The sequence below is a fragment of the Solea senegalensis genome, linkage group LG3 (genome assembly GCF_019176455.1).
Source record: "Solea senegalensis isolate Sse05_10M linkage group LG3, IFAPA_SoseM_1, whole genome shotgun sequence".
Lineage (NCBI taxonomy): Eukaryota > Metazoa > Chordata > Actinopteri > Pleuronectiformes > Soleidae > Solea > Solea senegalensis.
In genome coordinates, this window is record NC_058023.1 from 20,291,947 (window position 1) to 20,314,233 (window position 22,287).

General features: G+C 40.6%; 1 protein-coding gene across 1 annotated transcript in view; it reads right to left on the bottom strand.

Moving 5' to 3' along the window:
- Positions 1-763: 763 nt before the first annotated feature.
- Positions 764-22,287, bottom strand: part of hmga2 (high mobility group AT-hook 2) — a 43,130-nt gene continuing 21,606 nt past the window's right edge. Inside the window, exons 4-5 of the mRNA XM_044020321.1 lie at positions 8,491-8,520; positions 764-3,447 (exon numbers count right to left, since the gene is read on the bottom strand). Coding sequence (XP_043876256.1) covers positions 3,382-3,447; positions 8,491-8,520 — 96 coding nt within the window. The 3' untranslated portion in view covers positions 764-3,381. The remainder of the gene's footprint in view (positions 3,448-8,490; positions 8,521-22,287) is intronic.

Consider the following 22,287-nt stretch of genomic DNA (forward strand, 5'->3'; position numbering starts at 1 on the left):
TACACTAGTCGTCCGTGTCACAAGTGACAGCAGGTTGATGTGCTGCAGCTCCTCTGAGGTTCTACCTCTGGCCAAAGTTCAAAATACCATGTTAACCTTTCAAAGGTTGCCATGATGGCAGATGGGAAATGACAGTCTATCACTAAGTGAAAAGCAATTCCATACACATCTGGTTTAACCATATACAGTATATATGTATATATATATATATATATACATATATATATATAGATACACATATATACATATATACACGCACATATGTATATATGTAACAAGACAAGAAAATCACATTTGTGTGAAGTACACAAAACAGCTAATCAAGTATATTTAGACGTCTACTAATTAAAAACAAGAAAACATTTTCATGAATGACATACACAAAAATCCAACACATGTCTGTTCCAAAACCTGAAGGTCACTTTAAATGTACTGAGATTGGAAACCTGACTAATCTGGTACACAATGTGTGAAGTGAAACTGAAACTAATAGAGATTATATCACAATGAAAGTCAACCGGCAAAATTGTTCCTTTTCAAGACTGGAGGTAGGTATTCATCAACTGACTGTCGTTTTTTAGCGGCCTATTTGAGGTATTGTACATACTTGTACTATGTATATACATATATATATATATATATATGTATACACATATATGTATATATACATATATACGTATATATATATATATACATATATATGTATATATATATACATACATATATATATATATATACACATACATACATATACTATATATATAGGTAGTACATCAAAACATCAAAGCCACAAAAAAAAGCAAGAAAAAGACAATATTTGAAGTAATATCATGTCACCTGATCCTTATTAAACTGTTGTGTGAATCAATACAAAATAAATTCAAGTTAACACTTCAGAAATGGAGGTCCCAGTTTGCAGATCATTGAAACCATGTTAACATGGGGGTTAATGAGAGAGAGTGAAAAAAACAGTACTTGATGTAGGTTAGCTGCATTTGTGTTTTCAGTATTTGAAAAATAATGACTCCTGCCTGAACGAGGGCAAAAGGAAATGTCAGGTAAAGGCCCATTTATGCTCTACACAAAAGACAAAGACGGATGGAGGCTTTTATCCATACTTTGCGTTCATCGCCGTCCGTCATTGTGCATGCTCAGAAGCACATCTGACGATGATGGACAGAACAGGGAAATACCACTAACACTAAAAACAACAAAAGAAGAGTCTATACAGGCATTTAAAATTGGCGGAAAGATTCAAAGAGCGTCTCTACAAGATGGTGCAGCTTCAATGGTCACCATGTTTGTTGATGCCCGCAACTTGGCTTTCGGCACTGCCCTCAAGAGGAAGTATTGTGCCCCATCCATACCAATGCAAAAGATGTATGGGGGTATGTGGGCGACAGTGACAGCGATAACGTTTGGGACGGACGGACGGACATAGAACAGATGAAAATAGAGTATAAATGGGCCTTAAGTCAACACAGCAGGTGGAGACAGACTCTAAAGACCCACATGTGTAAATATTATACAATTAACATATTCAAAGATATTGTAATTCAAGGATGTGTATGTGTGCTTAGCAACAGTGTTCAGGAGCTGGTTGTGCTGAGTCAGAGGTAGTTTGAAATCATGAGACGATATTGCATATCAGTGACCAGAGAACATCATCAGGTTCCCTCTAAAGTGAGGCTCCCTGGAGTTACAGTGCGAGATGAGTCATTCAGTGTCACACTGCCGCGAAATCCATGTTATCAAGTGTGTCCAGAGGTAATGTGTGCTTTATTCTTGTGGTTTTTCTTGAGGTTTTTCTCCTTTTTTTTGCCGAGCAAGATGCCTGAGGAGATTTCTCTGCAGTGTGACATCAATGATGGATTTAAAAGTTTTAAAGCTATGCTGCACAAACAACAAACTGAATGATGCTATTAACATACATACACAAGGTAATATTAATGTAAATCAGTAGTCCCAGCTTTGTTGTGGGATACCAATGAGATGTGTCAAGTTTTCTGTGAGGTGAATAAATCCATCAGTGACAGGGAGCAGGCTAAATTGAAACCATCCCGGGTCGATTCACCACCTTTGGTGCGTGAATGTAATTGAAATTTGTCACGCAACAAAATTATGTACAAAGTCAATGCACGGGCAAATAACTCACGTTTAAGCGGTGCATTGAAAATGATGTGACAGACACGACAGACGATAGATGCGACGACAGACGATAGATGCGACGTCGTGATCGCTGTTGTCATATTAAAATTGCGTGTTGTTTTGTCGTAATAAAGTCATTCGTGTTTTACCGGCATTGCTGACAAGAATGGAGGACAACATTTCACCCAGAGCTCCAAGATACGTTCCACAAAAGATAGGGTGTGGCAAACTTTAGTAACTTTAGCAATGGTGAAAAAAAAATAACCAATCATCCTTTCTTCTTTTCTGGCAAACATGGGTTTTCTGGCGCAGGGTTTCAGAACCCACGGTCCTCGTTCAATAGATGCCAATTGCACCAAAACTCAATAGAGGCGATGTGATTAAATGATGTCGTGTTCAATGTGAACTCACAGTACGACTGTAAACGCAAGCCATTTTATCAGAGACAGAGCGCACAGAAGGATGGTGGGGATAATGTAGGGGGATTCTGTGGGAAAGCTAACGCTAACGACTTTAGCGCACAAACAGGATGGATGAGCCACTGCCCTGAGGGAAGATCTCCATGTCTCCCTGTCTTTGGCGGTTCGACACCAGTTTGGGTTGGGTTTACGTCAGACCAAAGGTCACTGTGGTTCCTTTGTTTTTGAGCCACGGCTAAAATATTGGAACAGCAAATGTTAGCTCTTTCATTTTCGTAACATAAAACCCGACGGTCGCAGTCTGTGTTCGCCTGTCAAAGTCTGGAGAATGAGTCAGCCGTGGTGGGGGTGTGTGACTACGTCTGCTGCTGTGACTGTTTTGAGGAGCTCAGCCACAAACCCTAACTGTTGGGGTGTGGGCCACGCTTACTCATAACGGCTGCCTGTTTCGGTTTCCATGACTTTCATTGAGGTGTATCAGGTTGATGTACAGGTCTGATGGTGAGTCTGCCTCTGAATGATGGAGATGAAATATGTCTGTGATTAGCCAACAGGAGCTAGCAACAGCAGAATTACTCTCTGATGTTCATGACCGCGTGTGGAAATATGTATCAAAGGTGAACTGTTGCTGCCTGCTCAGTGACAGATCAGTGTGGACGCATGCAAGGACTGAAAACTGATATAGTAGATATTTGAAAAATCTTAACTGAAGTCAAATAACGTAGGAAAAAGACAAACATAAGTGGTCAAGGAAGTCTTTCCACTTTGAAAGACCTGACAGCTGAATGAGGTAGAGGTTTGATGGTGTGGAAGCTTAGTCCATCTCCTGGAACTCTCCAGTCTCTTCTTCTTCTTCTTCCTCCTCCTGTTCTTCTTCTTCCTGTGAATAAAAACATGATCAGTCAGTACATGACAGTATAATGCAGTTGGGAATCTAATTGCTATTGCCTGGGACAGATTATGAGCCGTGTCTTGACACAGTTTGGTTGTGTTTCCATTATAATATAGAATCTCCTCAACGTGGGCGGAGTCATCACTGCACGGCTGCATGAAACTGCCGCGATTTTCGTTTTACATGCGACACACACAAACTAGTGACTCGTGACTTGTAAAGCAGTTTAATTAAAAAGATTTGTTCAGCACTTCCTCCATGACCGGAGCACAGACTCCGTCTGACACAATCACTGAAATACAGCGGCAGGGATTGTGATGCGGCTCGCTGCTTTCTGAAATGCTGTCGCTAAATACACCAGACTCCTCTGTTAAATGATGAGATTTTAGACATTTCCTTGGTAACTGTCGGAGATTAACCCACGTTTTTAGAATAGTTAAGTCTTTGTAACTGATCTACGGTGCGCATTGTACGTCTTGCTCATGACTCTTTCCTGTGATGGAACCCTGACCAATCAGTGGCCAGCAGTCTGATGATGTCACGCATTATATTGCTTCAGCCCGCTTGGAACCTTCCCAGAGCAGGTACAACAAAAAACTACCAGGTAACAGGTACTATCACTAATGGAAACGCAAAATAACCGCACCATGCCGAGGTGAGGCGTCCCACGCTAGTGGAAAAGGGGCTTAAGGGGCCATATGAAGGCATCACATAATAACTAGTGATATTTTGCTTCAGGGCCCCATTATAATATTAGGAAGAATGATGTAGTAGTAACAATATCAGGATAGTAGTGCAGAGACTTGGGCTTCAGGGCCTCCTAAGGTCCTTTCAGTAATCCATCCTTGGCTATTGCATGTTCACAGTTTCTGGCTTATAGGCATTGACCCATATATATTAAAGCCATGGTTCTCAAACTGTGGTACATGTACCACAAGTGGTATGCAAGCTTCCTCTGGTGGTACTTCCTCTGGAGGAAAATCAGAAATACCATTCTACTGTATATACCAGGGTATGTGAACAGAGTGGAGCTGAGAGATTTTTAACTGGAGTGTGTAGAAAATGAAACAGTTAATCAGTTAACAATAAGTTGAATAATAACAATGAGAGTGACCTTATCTCTCACTCCATCTTAACTTATCTTCAATATACCAGTGTACAGGAGGATGATGAGAGAGCAAATGATCTTATTGGGAATAAATCTGCCTCCTGTGAAGAGTCCATAGCTGACTGTGGTCGGCCTATTTACGCCACTGTATTTTAATGTTGGCGATCACGGTGTTACTTCGAGAGCTCAATATTTTTTCAGGTGGTACTTAAAGTCTCTGGTTGTAAAAAGTCTGGGAACCACTGAGCTTGTATACCAGGCCAAGGCCAGTGGTCCAATTAAATGGCTTCAACTTAACTCATTGTTACTGTGCATGGAAACATACAAATAAAGGTGAGGACAAACACGACCACATCTGCCCACTCACTTGTTCACAAGGTTAACCGAGCAGTTAATTGCCAGGCCGCCAGAGAGTGAATGGTTAACCTCTGACAGGAAATGGTCATGTGCATGACAAAATGGAGTCATCCCTGATGGAGAACTACCAGAACAACATAACAGCCATTTACAGTTGTATGTCAAGGCCTTATAACAGGCAGTGAAAGCTGCAAAATAAATGGATTACCAGACGTTCTTGTTGTATCCACTAAACTGTATGGAGGAGCTTATGAGAACCTTTTATATCATTTATAATTTCTATTGTTTGAGTTACTGTGCAGTGGTTGCCAAAGTAGCAATACGTTAAAACATAAACCAACCTATATACTGATAATATGAATGTGCAAACTATATGGAACTGTAGTGGAAAAGGGCCAAAAGTGGGACAAAACAGACTGACCATGACGCTGTCCATGGTGCTGCCAAAATTCTGACAACCTTTTACTATAAATGTTTCACTGTGTTGCTGAGATTAAACGAAAATAATTCACTGTTTTGCAGTGATACGAGTCATTATCTCGCACCTAACAACCAATCACATTACTGGATGTGAACTATAATTGGCTAAGATCAGGATAGTACATACCTAAAAATTATCATTTCTTTTTTCAATCAGAAAACAATGTTTACATGACAGAATCTATATAGAATCAAGGCAAGATCTCCCTACACTTCAGAGGTTTGGATCCAAAACTAAAGGTTGTTGTCTGGTTAATATCTTTTCCTAGAGAAAATGTTGCTTCCCTTTTTTAAGGGCAGTGGTATACAGTAACCACTGTGATCACACACAGATCTTCCTTTTCTCTCTCCGCCAAATGAAATGGATTGCGTTTTCCACGTGGCTTCATTTTATAACGGGAGGCTAGCTAACTGATATAATTTATATCCTACTTCCTTTCCCAGAGCGTGGCGGCGCTCCCATTCAGCAGACGTTGGCTGCCCAAGCCCTCCTGCATCCTGCAGCTCCAGCTCCATTCATTAGTGCTCACACACTGCAGCCTTCAATGGGCCACTAAATGCTACCATGTGTGACAAGGGCAAATGAGAGCAAGGGAGGAGAAAAAGGTGATGGGGTGGATACGACACCAAATACAGCGAGTCATCCCTCCCCTTCAAAGGTACACCGTTTTCACACCATTTCACATTCATTATTTACTCAATGATCCAAGAAATGCATTAGCATCTATCACAAGAGTGGCAATAGACCGAATTCCTCACTACCCAGCCAAAATATGGGTCTCAAGCGGGTTTTGTCTGTGGTTTCCATGGTGGCCCCTCCCATGTTTGCGGGCTCCCCTTGTGGGGCCCTTGTTACTGAAACCATATGGGACCTGCAAAATGTGCCCACTTCAAGCTCATGCCCACTTAGTACCCACTTTGTACCCCAATTAGCCTGGAAAAGGGTACAAAGTGGGCAAGAGCTTAGAGTGAGCAAACACGGGTGGGCCCGCAATGGACACCATGGACAAACCCACTTGGGTGACCCATATTGTCATCCCGAATATAACCCTTATGGGGTCCACGTTGACATCCTGACTTTATTCCAAGCTATTTTATTTATTTTTTTAATGGTCTCTGTAGATAAAACTTCAAGTGTCGTAGAACTCTGGATGTGAGCATAAAGAGATGATAACATCAGTCGGAGAATCTCAATGTTGATTTGTTTTCGCATCAGTGTATGGGTTAGGGTACTTTTTCACACTCAATTTGCATGTTTCAATGATTTTTAACGACAACATTTTTCAGCTCCTTAAATGTCAATAGTGTCTGGTTTTATTTACCAAGAAATCACTATTTAAGATCAATTTTGATGTGTGGCCAAAATAAGACATTTGAAAATATCATCAATGAAGTTTCTGAATGAAAACATTTTGTGGACCCAACAAGTACTTCTTTAATTTTGAAAACTAATCTGTGATAAAAAAAAATATTAGTTTGTTAATCAGCTAGTTAGTTGCATTTTCTCAGAGAGACTCACAAGATAGCAGTAGGCAAAGAAGTAGAAAAATACTCAGTCAGGTTTGGTTTTGCAGCCTCAGACAAAGAGCAAACCACCACCCCTGCAAACTATTAAATGTTATGGCAGCTAGGTTTGTGTTTGGTTACATTTTAACACAAAAGGGAAAATCATGTTTCCAATGTTATTGTTAAAATAAATGCATTTTTAAAAAAAAATAATGTATGTGGTTTGTATTTTTTAAGAGGGGGAATTAATGAAAACGTTTAAATTGAATTTGAGCCAACCAACTGTGACTACTGGTCAAACATGAAATATCCTACATGTGTATGTAAGGGACAGAGAAGCCTTGCTTTCACTTTGTTATTCTCTTTTCTACCAGGACTGGCTGTTCACAGAAAAAATGATTTGATTTATAGGCTGCTGCTTTTTCCACTCACTGCTTGAATCTTGAATGTTTCCTTGTTTGTGCAAAGCATGTGTCCTAAGTACCTCATCCAACCACACTTCAAAAAAAAAACCTGAACTATTCCTTTCAACAATGAGCTGCAATGAGTCTCGTCATTGCTGTATGTTGTTTGAGTTGTGTGTGAAAATTGTTGCTGACCGCGTCTGCAGAGCTGTGGACATGAATTTCTCCAGGGCACAGTCAACCTGAGTCTGGTAGCCATAGCAGTGGCTGAAACTTCATCTAGAGAGTGGGCAGTGTGGACGTGCTATGTTGTAGCTTGCGGCTGGGTCATGCATCCACCCCGTCCAATCGTGTGCAGTGGAGTGGAAGGGGGTTTGAGGTTGTGTACGGGACGGTGGTGGTGGTTAAAGGGCTGCTGAGATAAAGCAGCCTATCAAAGCGGGGGAGAACTAAATGACATTTTTATAGCTCGCAGCTCCCAGGGCCTCACAGCACCTCCCGACTACCTCTGCACTGTTCCCACACAGCCACAAATCAGAGGCAAGTTATGCATTCACACCAAGAGGTGGCCCACACCAGCGAGAGGAGGGAGGCTGGTGGATTCCTGGAGTGTGAGAGAATACTGGGGGTGAGGGGGTGGGAGTGGGCCTGTGTCATGTTTCACTCACTTACTACCATTATGCTTTTGTTGGCCCTCTGATGTGGGCACTCACACTGGCGACACAAAATGACATCTAATTATCTGCTACATGTGAATGGCGCTGTAGTGGAAGAACCGCAGCCGGCTTTGGAATTTCTCACCCGGAGCACCAGAAATAACTCTCAAGAGCAACTCCTGCATTTGCGAGATGTGACTTTTGCCACAGTTCTCACTGGGCCAGGGTTTGAGTCATAGCGCCAGCGGTATAGTGTTAGCTTTGGCTACGAGCACAGTTACTGACACTGATCATCTTCCAAGTCTCAGCATCATTCCATCAATACAAAAAAAGTCAGCGTGACCCGATATATTAGGACCACAAAATAAGGCGAGATAGCGATTTATAAATTTGCACTGTAAAACATCTTGGAGCTTGGATAGGTGGTCAATGGTACATACAAATGCAGGTTGTCTCTGGTGCTTTATTCAGAATAGCCTGTAACTGTGTGTTATGTTTGTGTGTAGTGTGGATTTCTCACCTGAGCAGGCTTTTTCACGACTTGTTGTGGCTGCAAGAGAGCAGAAAGGCAGAGGTTAATGATGTTTCTCCACTTTCTATCATGGGCAGGAATAAGTTTGCAGCATCATACATGTCCTTTACTAACAATGACACAGTGGCTTAATGACAACAGTTTAAAGACTCTGACAAGACTGCAATTGTGTATTGTGTTGATATTGTATGCTGTGTGCGATTAGGGTGGTTTTGTACACAGTCAGTGGGGTGCAAGCATTTAGTTAGTGGACTTCACGTGTGTGAAAAGAAGTGTGAAATGTAAGAGGTAACGTGAAGTTGCTCCTCTAGGCTCAACACACTGTCGATCCCACAGAAGTGATTCAATTTACCAGGGTCTTTGAATGTGTCTCGTTCGCGGCACAATATGCACAAACAGCATTTTTGCTAGAAATGCACATCCCTGCTTCAGCTGCATCAGTCTCCAGTCACAACTCCATTTATAACAAAGTTAAATTAGCTGGACACATATGTTTGCATGTGTTTACACTGGCATTTCCTGACATAAAAATAACACAGACCACTGACACCTTCTGCTACTGTCCTCCTACCACATGGGTGTGGAAAGAATATACCCACCCAAGACATCAGCAGCTAAACCTCATGTTCATGTGTGAATCAAGTCATCTATATTAGGGTTTAAGCTTTCTGACATATATTGAGATTGTGATTTGAACTGAAGTCAAGCTTCAAGTGTTGTTCCGTGTTAAGGATTTAAAACAAGATTGAGGATCACAACATGAGATAACATCCAATGATTTACTACGATACTTGTGCAAGGATTAAATCAAAAATATGAACGTAAACAAGTACACACACATGCACACACTGACACATTCCATCCATAGGACCTCAAATCAAATGTTTCCTTCTATTCAGTGCAAAGACATCTTATACACACTGTATGTATAATATTTAGACTGCACTTTTACAACTCAAAAGAAGTAGAGTACAACATGTAGATGCAACCTGGATTTGTATTTGACTGAGGTCCTGTTTCATTTTGGCCTTTAACAGGCAGCGTGTGCACGCACACACATACTCACACACACACACACACAGGAAGTAGCTCTGGATCCGAGCTGAACAGCTGAGTACTCCAGCAGCTCTGGGAATGTCGTAGGGAAAACCGTATAGTTCCTGGTGCTTGTAAGCTCAGCCAGCTGCTGGCCTTAAGAAGAGAGTTCCATGTCCCTAATCCCCCACACCCAGCAGATCAGTTCAAACAGCTGGTGTTTTCTTTGCCAGCTCTGGCTGGAATGTCAGTGGGCTCAAAACACAGTAATGGAGTCCATGTCAACACCGGATGAGCCCTGCATGAGGAATGCAAGCAGCAGTGAAGGAAACCTTCGGAATGGAGTGTACACACACACACACACACACACACAGAGACAGGAGGATGCTGATTATTGACTGAACACTGTCAGTCACATTTTGTCATTGCATGTGCTTATGCGGTTAAATAAATAAATAATAACACTGAAATCTACCTGAAAGTGGAAGGTTGATTTCTTGACAACTTTTGTGATATTGATTGTTCTTGTCTAAATTAAACTCAGCTTGTATACGTTTGAAGCAGGGCAACCCATGCCCATGATACTGTACATGATACATGGCCTATAGCCACAATATTACTACTACTAATATTACTATACTAATATTACTACTTCATTTCCTCATCTTTAGGAATTATAAATAATGGCATTACTTTACGGTGTGGGGCCACACGGTGGTGTAGTGGTTAGCACTCTCGCCTTGCAGCGAGACACATTTTCAAGACAATGACGTGTTGGATAGTGGACAAACTAAAGGCAATAGTGTAGGAGCAGGTGCAGTTACTTATAAATGAAAGGTAAACTACTGAATACGATACCCCAGCAGCCAGAAATCATATATATCACATGCTTCACTATGCACAGACTGTAAAAAGTAAATAAAATTTTGGAATATTTGTTAAACAGTTGGAGAATTATGTATTCAACCCTATGTCCTAAGTACCATTACAAATGAATATTGAACAGTCCTATTAGAGCTTTACTTAATACAACAAAAACAGTTAGATAGGAGTACAAGTCATTAATATACAAACAGGTGCACTTGAAGTGTCAAAATGAATCTGACAATAATAAAATCTACAGCCACAGTTGCACTTCATCTGGACCTTTTCCAGAAAAAGCCTTAATGAAACCCATTGAACTCTTTAAGCCCTTCTACCCCATTCCTCCAACAATGACCCCTCTCCACTTTCTTTCACAGCTTTTGATGTTGCAGGGCGTTCCACTGTTCATGACTTCGGATGCTCTGTCTGCTGCTCAGCCCTATAAGGGCTTTGCAAGAATCTTAGCATGACAGTTGTGTGGGCAGTTTCAAGCAGTTCAAGTTATGTTCAAACAAAGTGAGGAGTGCTCAGGTGGAAGCCAGCTGAAAGCCAATCCCTCCGTGGCTCCAAGAATGCAGTGCTCCAGTCTCTCAGGTTCTACAACCACCCGACAGCCTCTTTCCAGACGTCCTCCTCTGATCAAAAAGAGAAAATTGCCTCCGCTCTGCTGAGCACCTTGTACAAACCACCATTCACAAAAAGTCCCACCCATCTTGAGAGGTGGGCCTCTCACCCCGCTCCCCTCTCTATCACCACAGTAGAACTGTCCCACAGCACTTTCCACTGTGTCTCAGAGTGACGGACTCACTTTACCCGTTCTCAAACTGGTCAAATGAACGCTGCAGTGATATCACAGGTTCCCACAGAGCTTAGCATGATCAGTGCGGTCCACACTTCAAAAGTGCAGGAGCAAAATACTTGGTCATTAGGATTCGCGGTTGCTTTTGTTATTGGTTCCCCTTCATTCACAAAGAACGTTGCTCTCTTCATCCAGGTGCATGTTCAAAGACCCAGAACTTTACCACATCTTACCATAAATCATCACAGTGTTCATGAGTCCAATTAACGTGGCACTTTAAAGACTTTGAGGCCGGTAAGATTCCCTTCTTACCTTCTTATCTTGCTGAACTGCTTCTGCTTTACTCGTAAAAACATTGGAAACCTTTTAACAAGACTGGTTTATCTGGATTAACTCTTTCAGTAAGTAAATCTGCCATCTGCTGGGAAACTGGGCGGAGCATTCAGTCCAGTCTTTAACAGCAGATGAAACGGATGATTAACTCTAAAAATGATCCGGTTTCTCTTCTGAAGGGGTGAATAATTTGGTTACAGGTGCCACGTGCTATCATTTGATGAACGTGAGTTGGATGAATTTTGGACCACAGAGTGCATCTCAATCTCATTTGAGTCTGAGACCTCCCACTTGCAAGAGGCGTGACAAATACAAGTGGATACACCTGTGGATGACATATGCAGAGCAACGGAAATTGTGTCAACAAATGTGCTTGTTGGGGTTTTCTAGGATATCTAGTAATGGGGTTTAACGACTTTTGTTCGGATGAGCTCGAGCAAAAGTTGGGTAAATAAAAAGACAGCTGCTCTTTGATGGTCGCCGTGTTGATGGCGACCATCAAAAGCTGCTAGCCATTTGTGATTGGTCCCTTATTTTTAAAGGAAAGGGATTTAAGAAAAAGATTATTATATTCTACGCATGCATTAGTCGGTCCACTAACACCCTTTTCTGGCTCTTTCATAACGGTGGCCATGTTTCCTTCGTTTCACTTCGTTATTGCACTTCCATTACAAATCTACACATGAACTGGATTAAATATCGGCTGACTTGACGGGAGCAAGATTTCTAGCTGCACCTCCATTATTCCACTGGCGTTATCTGTGCAACATACAGACGGTGAGGTGCAACAAATTGGCGTGTCCACCTGGAATTTTAATTGGATTTCCTTGATGTATTCATGCCTCCAATCAATCATTTTAACGAGTTTCATTCAAATGAAAATTAGTGGAATGAATGTACTGGCACTGGCACCTGAAGACTTTGTAATTTTTGGTCATTTTCCAAATATGACATCATACCAAGCTTTTGTTCAGCTCCTGTTTAAAGATCAGACACTTCCTGTAGACTTTTTTTATTTATTATTTTGGTGTGGCTGCCCTGCTTCCCACATGTGTCACTCAGTTTTACACTTGAACATCACCTGTCATGGTTATGGATGCTGCCTGCATTGGTCTGTGTGGTTAATCTGCGACTGGAAGGTAAATCTTTATTCACGGCAACAAGATTGTTGTCATGGAGCAATTCCTCGTGTTCGCTCAACCAGTGGTTAACATCCTCCTTAAATGTGTTGCTGTATTTCACAATGGTGGGAAACCATTCATCTTGTTCATTTGTTCCTGCTTTGGAAACAAAGGAATCTACATGTGACATATTGATGTAGTGACATTTTCCCACAGTTTTATTCCATACTGTATGTTCATATGGAATAATGTGTGCATGCAACTGATTGTCAGTCACAAATATTAAACTATGTTGCACGCAGGACAAACAATTAATAAAACAAAAAGTGAACGCAAGCAGGTTTTGGAAGCAAATATGTTTTGACTCTGAAAAAGAACTTTGGACTCAATGATCAACACCGTGGATTATGGATCATGTTCTGTGAGTTCAAAGTGGAACTATGCAGGATCTTTACGCTAATTTAACAGCTTCCGAGTCACTGTAAATGGTTAAATGTCTCGTTGCGGGGAGATTGGGTGCCGTCTCCACTCCCACTACTGATTCTTAGTAGAAAACCAGTCTTCAAGGTCAAGGCCACCTACGTGGAGTCCTCAGAATCAGGAGGTCTTGCATGAAACATGAATTGCTTCATGGCACTACATACAGTACGCACCCCGCGGTGGGTTTTTACGACAGTGTGGATAAAGTGGTAGACAATGAAGGGATGGATGTTTACTGTAGGGGGGAGGCAATAAGCGACCAGATTTGCAAGGTTCCACTTTCATTAGGAGAACTTTTCACAGAAGTGGCTTTGTCAAGAAAATGAAAAGTAAGAAATAAAATCAATATAAAGACACATCGCTGAACACTACATTTATTTGTACCTCATGTAGCAATTGTAAGTCAGACAAGAAACAGACTCCTCTGGATCTGCAGCCCAAAAACACATGCAAAAAGGAGAGACACATCTCAGTGTTGGGCACAGTATAGTGCACATAAACACGTGTGTTGCTAGGCAACACAACAACTGTTGACATCCCTCTCCGGAAAAGTGAATTACAAGTCATTTATATAATTCTGTAAGTCCTCCATATGAACTCAGCCTCTCTGTTTGTTATCAGTGTGAAATATAACCAGTCCGTTCAGCCTCTCTCCCACTGCGCTCCTCAGTGTTCATGTTTCAAGTCTCCCAGGTGAATTACTGCTCTGCAGTCACATGTGGGATTGTAAGAAACAGTTCAGATCTGGTTTTAACATCCATCCTCAGTGATCCGATTGCATGCGGACAACACCGCGTGCACCATACATGGCATTACTATGCATCCCCGGATGCGTCTCCCGCGACCACAGGAGATCACATCTGTCTTCTCGCAAACTTTTTTCCCAAATACACACACACATCACATTAACATATCTGTTAATAAGACCAAAAAGTGTGACAGCGAGAGAGAGAGAACTCAAAACCAAAACTCTACTTAAAAAAATAAATAAATAATGTGATAAGTGTTAACATTGTGGCAGTGGCTGCAATTAAATTAACGTGCGAGTACCAATAAGTGTAAAACCCTGTGGGATTGAGGATGACAGCTGAGGAGGCAGTTTCTAATCCATCCTTGAGCACAGATTGTGCTCATGCACGCCCAGGAATGTGGCCACATGCATTCTAAAACCATTTCCGAATGTGGTTTCTGTGTTCAGGTCTGACGACAAATTCAGTGCGAGTGTTCCGACCTGAACTTCAGGTAATCTGGATCGCCCAGGACAGACGTTAATACCGGTGTAGGAGCCAATTGCTTTTGATATTGCCCATTTATAGTGTTTTGTGTGGTGTTTACTCATTAATATTGTGACACCAATCACACACATAGTATGTGATTATGGCAGCCCAGATCCTGTATATGGGGGTCAAACTCAAATGACCTGGGGCCAATGAGCATCTAGTCTGGTCAAGAGGGGGCCGGTCCAGTAAAAAAAAAAAAAACACAACTGTCCCGTTATGACAATATGAGTTTAAAATTCTAACAATAGTTCATCATGCCATCACAATTAAGATATTCATGATGATATTTCAAAGGATTTCAAAGTAAAAGTGCTTGTTTTGATATGAAATGGTGTATCCTTCCCAATAAAAAAGTTTCATGATGCAAAATAAATCTAGTAATGTCAAAAAAAGAGAAATAATTCTCAAATTAAGTGAATAATAAACACCGAACAAGCTTATATATGTGTAATTTCATGTTGAATGTAATACTAACAATGTGATAATTACAACCACATGTCTTATTATTACTATTCTAAAAATAGTTATCATTTTAAAAATGATTATATTATATCACAGACACACATGTTTGTGTTTTTAAAGGACGAGAAGATCATGGGCCATGTTTTCATGTCTTTAGAGCAGCACATTGTTTTATTCTGCTTGCATTATTTTCTCGTTTTCTGTACAATTATTATGAAACCATTTGGTAAGGCCATAAGCAGCCAATAAATGGACACAATATTATTTTGGAAGTGTGTCTGGACATTCTTTCCCTTTTTTTCAGTCATCCCAAGAGTGACCTTTACATTTTAAGTTTGTCCAAATTAAAGCGATGATTTAAACTAAAATGACTGTAATTCTATGAATTTCAGTTAGTGTGGATTTGTTGGGTATATATGTACAGCTTTTCAAAGCCGGGATTTATTGTCGTTTACACTTGTGTTGTACTTTTGAGAAGTACTGGCTGGCGCATGTGTTTGGGAAAAACTATACTATCTGTGTTGATGCTAATATTAACCACGGAGCCATAAAGATGTCATTCACTGTTTCATTCCTTTGTTGTGTGTTTCTCTTACGGTTCAGCTTGCCTCAGAGAGTGAAAGTAAACATTTAGAACATGTGTCTAGACTGAGAGACCGTAAACTCACCAGCAGCTTATTCTCTCCTGCTGCTGCTGCTGCTGCTGCTGCTGCTAATTTGGCTGCTTTCTTTTGCAATATTCCCATCTCATTTATCATGTCTTTGACTAGTAAATGTGGTATAAAGTCACAATTTAAGCACTTTTGTTGAAATTGTAGCAACTATTACACTGTGTAGGTGACAATTAAAAACTACTAAGTCCTGCACACTACAACGTTTGCACTTATTTCAGACATTAATCCATTGTGATGTGCACCTGAAAGCATGGCATGGTACAAAAAGACCACACATGGTTTAAACCGCAGATTCAAACTCATACATTGCAGTCTGCTGCTCATAGATAGGGGAGCACAGAGGGGAGAGAAGGAGTTTCACACAAACATATCCGAAGAGGGGCGTAAGAGTACAAGCAATAATTTAAATCACTGCATGTATGACAACTGCAAGTGAACAAATTGGTGGTACAAAATATCAACGTCCATTTCTGGCTTCATACAAAATACCTGCTACGTTTTTTGACAATAAACTTGCTCTAAAGCGGTGATTCTCAAACACTGGGTTGTGATCCCCAGAAGGAACGTTTGGGAAACACTGGTCTAAGTGTAAGTAATGCTCCCAAATGTGTTTCAAATTTCTAAATCTAACCCTAACCGCACAAACTGAATTTGGGACAGTATTTATCGTAGCTTAGCAGAGTGTCTGTCTGTCATGGCTAACTTTACCATTGTTACTGCTTGGGTTGGTTACACACATGCTTAGATTGGCCGAGCCAGTGTGAATGAAACAATTTAAAAATATTTGTCCAAACCTGGCTCGACCCATCAGGCACCATTGCATTCCACGTATCGTATTGCCTACCACAGGCCACAAAATGTGCATATCTAGTGCAGATCCAGGAACCAGAACAAGATGGTTTGCCTCACAGTATGACCAGACTTTTCATTTCTCCACATGGGTTCTCACACTGGGTCCCCAGGAATTAGGATTATCCCACCAAAAGCTGTCAAATAAATGTGTAACCTGTCAGTCTGTGCAACTTTGTGCTTACTCTTTGTGGTAAAACTAAAAAAGACAACAAGGTAAAATAAACGGAGCTAAGTGCCCTGAAAGATGTGTCTGCACGGGAGGCGTTTCAGCCATGTCTCATTTCCATATCGAGCCCTTTTCATGGAGCAGGTTTGTTCCAATTTTGCTCAAAGGTGGCTTAAAATGAACCACTTCCTGTGCACTGCACAAGAACAAAATGTGGGAGAGAGCTTGGAAACACAGACAAAGTCATGTGGAGACGATGTCTTGATCAGCATTGTGTGAACACATTTGTCAAGGGTTTGATAGTTTTGATTGAAGAGAAAATGCTTATTTTAAATCTTTATTTACATATATATATATATATATATATATATATATATACACATACACACATAGATATATACATATATACATATAGATATATTCCCCTTTTTTTGTCAAATTGTGACCCGATTTCAGATGAGCAGTTGACGATGGATATAATATTCCATAATTCCATATGTCCTTGTGTCTAATGCATCTCCATTAAGTATCCTAAGTAGTCCAGTCACTCTCAGAGACTAGATCAGGACCACACGAATAAAAAAATAAATAATAATAATAATAATAATAATAATGATAATAAAAAAAATTGGGGCCTTATGTGATTATGTTTCGTTCGTTTTTCTTTAAATGCTTAAATAGAATAGAATAGAATAGAATAGAATAGAAAAGAAAATACTTTATTAATCCCTTGCGGGAAATTCTTTCGTCACAGCGCTCCAGTGTACAAAGGTAACGAATGTTGTAACAGCAATTTTTTTGGAAATTACAAAATTACAAACTATAGGAAGAAGTAGGAGTAAACATAAGATTAAAATTACAAAATTAAAGAATACTATTAAAATAAGAATAAAAATGCCGTCGTTACCAATCATACGTCTTGGAAATGTCTTGTTCATCTATTCAAAATATTAAGTAGCAGCGAACCCAGCCAGCATGTCCATGTGGGTCCAATGCAGGTTACATTCAGGCTGACAATACGGGTACGAAGCGTGTTTTGTATGAGGTTTTCATTGCAGCCCCACCAGTGTTTGCAAATATGGATTTCTTGTGTTAGGCCCATGTTACTGAAATCATATGGGACCTGCATATTTTGTCCACTTAGCACCCAGGTAGTCTGGAAAGGGAACTAAGTGTGTATGGGCTTTAAGTGGGTAAACCCAGGTTAGAAACCACTGACAAACCCACTTGGGACCCATATTGTAAGCCCGATTGTAAGCGGTATGGGGCCCACATGGACACGCTTGCTGGGAAAATAGTCAGAGACATAACACAATGTACGACTTTAACTGCTCTTGTCACATTTTAAACTGTGAATTTGGGTCAGGATCGTTTGTCATCTTTAACTAAGTGGCTGCGCACATAAAAGGCTTGGGAAACGCTGATGTACACAGTGTAAACGTGTGCATATGTTACATAGGCGTTGCTGCTCTGCTGACCCTGCAGTCTAAGCATTAATTAGCCCATAAAGTAGGAGCTGCAGCTGTTTGCTCTGGTTAACCGTTAGCAGGCCGGCTAACCTTTGGACCTCCTTTGAAGGCGAATGGATGATTTGACCCGTCGAGCTCAACCTTCCCTTGAACAAACACGTGCACGTGTGTGTGGGGACGAAAACGCCTGGCTTCAGGTGAAACGCTGTGCGGAGTACGAGGCGGTTAAAAGCTGGAATGCTTTTAGCATTTCAATTGTTAAAATGTAACCAGTTGTCCTTATAGAGCGAGCACTTAGGCAGGTAAACATTTGACTCATGCGGCACGTTTGTAAGAAAGTGGGAATTCGCCTTCTGCTGCAGCGAGTGATGACTCCATTTATTATGGAGTGTAAAGAGTAACTAATTATAATCTGGTTCACTACTTTTAAATTAGCATTGTTTTGCATGTTTAACGTGATAAGGGGTGATAAATTAAATTTTACATTTAAATGAGAGTATTTACAACTAATTATTTAAATGGTTATTTTTGAATTATTCATACAAATTAATGAATAATAACTACTTTGTGAATATTGATAAACAATATTGGGCTAAAATAATCGATTACAAATGTAATACTACTTTTTAAGTAATAAAGTCAGGCTACAATAATTAAACTAATAATAAATAACTAAGACTAACTAACCCCCAATTATTTAGGTAGTCATTAGTCCATTCATTATTTTGAGTGGTATATACAGTATATATACATTGCTTAACAAAGCCACAGCTGCCCTAAATGAACAGTATTGGTATATTATCATTTTCTTTTTTTATGTTTTTATGTTCCTGTAATGGTTAATACACAGTATGTAGAAGCTCTTTGTTACGTTATGCTCAAATATAACTATTATCATTGTTATCAGGCTGCACAGTTGGTGTAGTGGTTAGCACTCTTGCTATTGCTATTGTGACCCTCATGTGGAGGATAAAGTGGAGGATAGAGTATAGTTGTTGCCATCCATATAAGATATAATATAATAAGATATAATATAAGAGCAACTGGTTACTTATAAAACCAATCACTTTAGTGAGAGACACAAACTAATGACAGCAACTGAAACACATAATTCTGATGTGCTCAAAGGAGCGAGTCTAACTAGAATCTTTTTACACATAATATCGACATTCTAAAGGGCCACGACATTCACTGAGTAAATGCACAAGCAGACAGATGGCCCTGGGCCAAACCTTCGGGAGTTTTTGCACCACTACCAGCAACACTCTCAAGTCTTCTCCTGGACTTTTTACTTTCAATCCCTACATTTCAACAAATATGTGTATTTCCTACTCTTAACATTCTCAAACTAGTCCTATTAATGTTACTGTTAATTCTAATGCACGTGAGAGATTTCAATGACGAAAGCTATCCTATTTTGCCTAGAACCTTTTTCATTACGCTATTGAGGGGTATTTATAGATTTGAATTTCAAAATTCCCATTGACTTTTATAATTAAGTACATTTCAGAGCCTGTTCTAACTTTCTTTTACTTGAATCAGCACTTCTTTTACCAACGTCTGTTTTCATGCCTGCATGAAAACCTTTGACGAGTGCATAACTTTTAAATGTAAAACACGTCTGTTAAATTCAAACCACGGTCAAACGCAAATATCTGCTCCTCATGGCAAAACTGAGTTTGTCAGTAGCGGTGTCTGGAGTTCAAGTCACCCGGCAACATCGCCGTACCTCGCATAGGGAGTGATTTGTTTTATGTCGGGACAGATGGAACAGTAGATGTTGCTCGTCTTTGAAACAGGGGAAGTTATTAATACATAAATTCTGCATTCTGCTCCTTTTGTAGAAAATGCCGTGCCCCCCACAACTAAACCCTTCCAATCATCATGCATCAGCTCCATTGACTCCAAGAGATTTTTTTATGATGACTGAAAGACTGGGCATCACAGACTAGGAGCAACCAGTTTCATCGCCATCGTTGTATTGACATTCCCACTACTTCCTGTCTTCAGAAGCCATTTCCTGTGTCCTACCTAGTCTTTTTCATTGACTGTTGGCAAATCTTACCCAAAATACTTCTTTGTACCCGGCTGGGTATTATCCCGGCACTTCTTAATTTGACTATTGAAGTGCTGGTACCAGGCACACCAGCACTTCATCACGAGAGGCCAGCACTCTGTTTAGGTTATCGGTCCAATTAATCGTTAAGGTCCAGTATGATCATTTCCCAAGAGTCTTGTGTGTGTTTCTGGTGTCTCGAGTTTTTATTTTGTTTGTCAAACAAGAGCAATATGGAAAGTGTTTAGTTATACAGTCACTGGCTTACTGCCACAGTTGTGTCCTGGGGGACAGCATAATAGCAGCAACACCAAATAAAATGAACTGTGTGCTCTGTGTGAAGTTTACCTCTTTGTTGGAAATGTTAAGGATAATCTAAATATACACGTTAGCAAAATGTGAAACATACGACCAGATTTGACTTATTTTAATATGTGTTCAATGATTTAGTAATACCGGCAGACATACACTCCTCTTATGGATAAGGGGAGTACTGGCCAACAGTGCCCTCTGTTGGATCACACTGTAATTACTTCAGGCTGGCTGATGCCCTTCTAGTCTGTATATATTGATTCCAAAATGGATTTTTGAGGTGCTAGTTTGAACTTTTCCCCCCAAATATTGAACCGATTTTCAGACGAAGTGAAAGACCGAGAAAGCACGCAGAAGAAAAACAGTCCACGTAAAGACACAAACACCAAGTGAAGTGGAAACTTCATCAAAACACCACTGGCTCTGAAGACGCACTGGGCCACCCAGTCGCTTTCCTCTGAAGCTAAACCATCTAACAACCACAGGCCAATAGCACTGGCCTTATTATCGTCCTAAAAAAAATGTTGTTTGATGAAAATGCACCCCAACCCCTCGCCATTCAGATTCCCCCCGACACCCCGAAACCCCCTGCCAATGCCCCGCCAGAGTTAGGAATTGCACCTATCAGGGTCCAACTAAATCCTGTGATTAGGGGGAATTTGCCGAAGGGGAAAAATGTCTGTCGTTGCAAAGAATGTGGAAAATTCCTAACAGACAAGCAGCCTTTTGTTGGGAGGGTTTTTGGGTGGTGGTGGTGGTGTATGTGTGTGTGTGTGTGTGTGTGTGTGGGGTGCTCTGAAAAGAAAGAAAGTCGCAGACAAATCGGCTCCATTTAGGAGCCTCTGCTGTTTGAAGTGAAATCTGTTCCCAAGTATCTCAAAGGAAAAGTGGAAGAAAAGCAGGGGGGAAGAAAAAATGTCAATGTCTGTTCAGACTTAAAAAAAAAAAAAATCCTTCTCTTTGCTTCTTTTATGGTTATTGAATTTGAGCATACTTTTGTTTTGCTCAGTGTCTCTTCTGTTTGTGAGCTCACCACTCGTCAGGGTCTTGGAACCATTTAATCCAAATGCACGCGGCTGTTTCTCAGTGAGCATGTGTGGCTGCTTTGGAACAGGAAGGACTCTATCCATGGCACTCAGCTCTGCCTTGTTTTAACAGAGCGTCGCAGATGTTATGAATTAACCTGTAGTGTCTGGAACAGCTCACTTCCTGCCTCATAATAGGGGTAGCAGAAATACTATAATGCCGTAAATATCCATATCTATTTAAGGAATTTGAAAGAGCTGCCTTGTGGGGGGGGGGCAAATCTCGGCCGTGTAACTTCCTGTGTAAAACAAACAGTGAACACAGGGGTGCTCTATGGATTTAACGGCGCAATGATGTTTATTTCTAGAGTTTGTGAGCAGGTTTGTTACACTGTACGTGTTAGCTGCTTATACTGGAGCGCTTTTATTTTGGAAATAGATCTAGTTCAAACCTGATGTTTTCTGGCCTGTATATAATTGTGTGTGAGATATCAGTAAATACTGTGCGCTGCAGTTTCCCAGGATCACACACAAACACAGGTACTGTACGCGTGAGGTCACATCTCTCTTCTTCTTCTTCTTCTTTTTTTTCCTTTGTTACTTCATCGAATATACAAAACTTTCATGGTGACAAATGATGCACAAAATTGACAACAACAGGCAATTAGTGATGACGAATTTGACCTCTGCGTTTAAAACATCCTTTTTACACACACACACACACACAGAAGAACTGGACAGCACTTATCTGCGTCCAGGGAGCAACGGGATAATTGGTTACGGGATAATTGGGCACCCCCCTTTGAACTGGCAACCCTCTGGTTACAAGCCCAATTCCTCTCCTCTAGACCACTGGC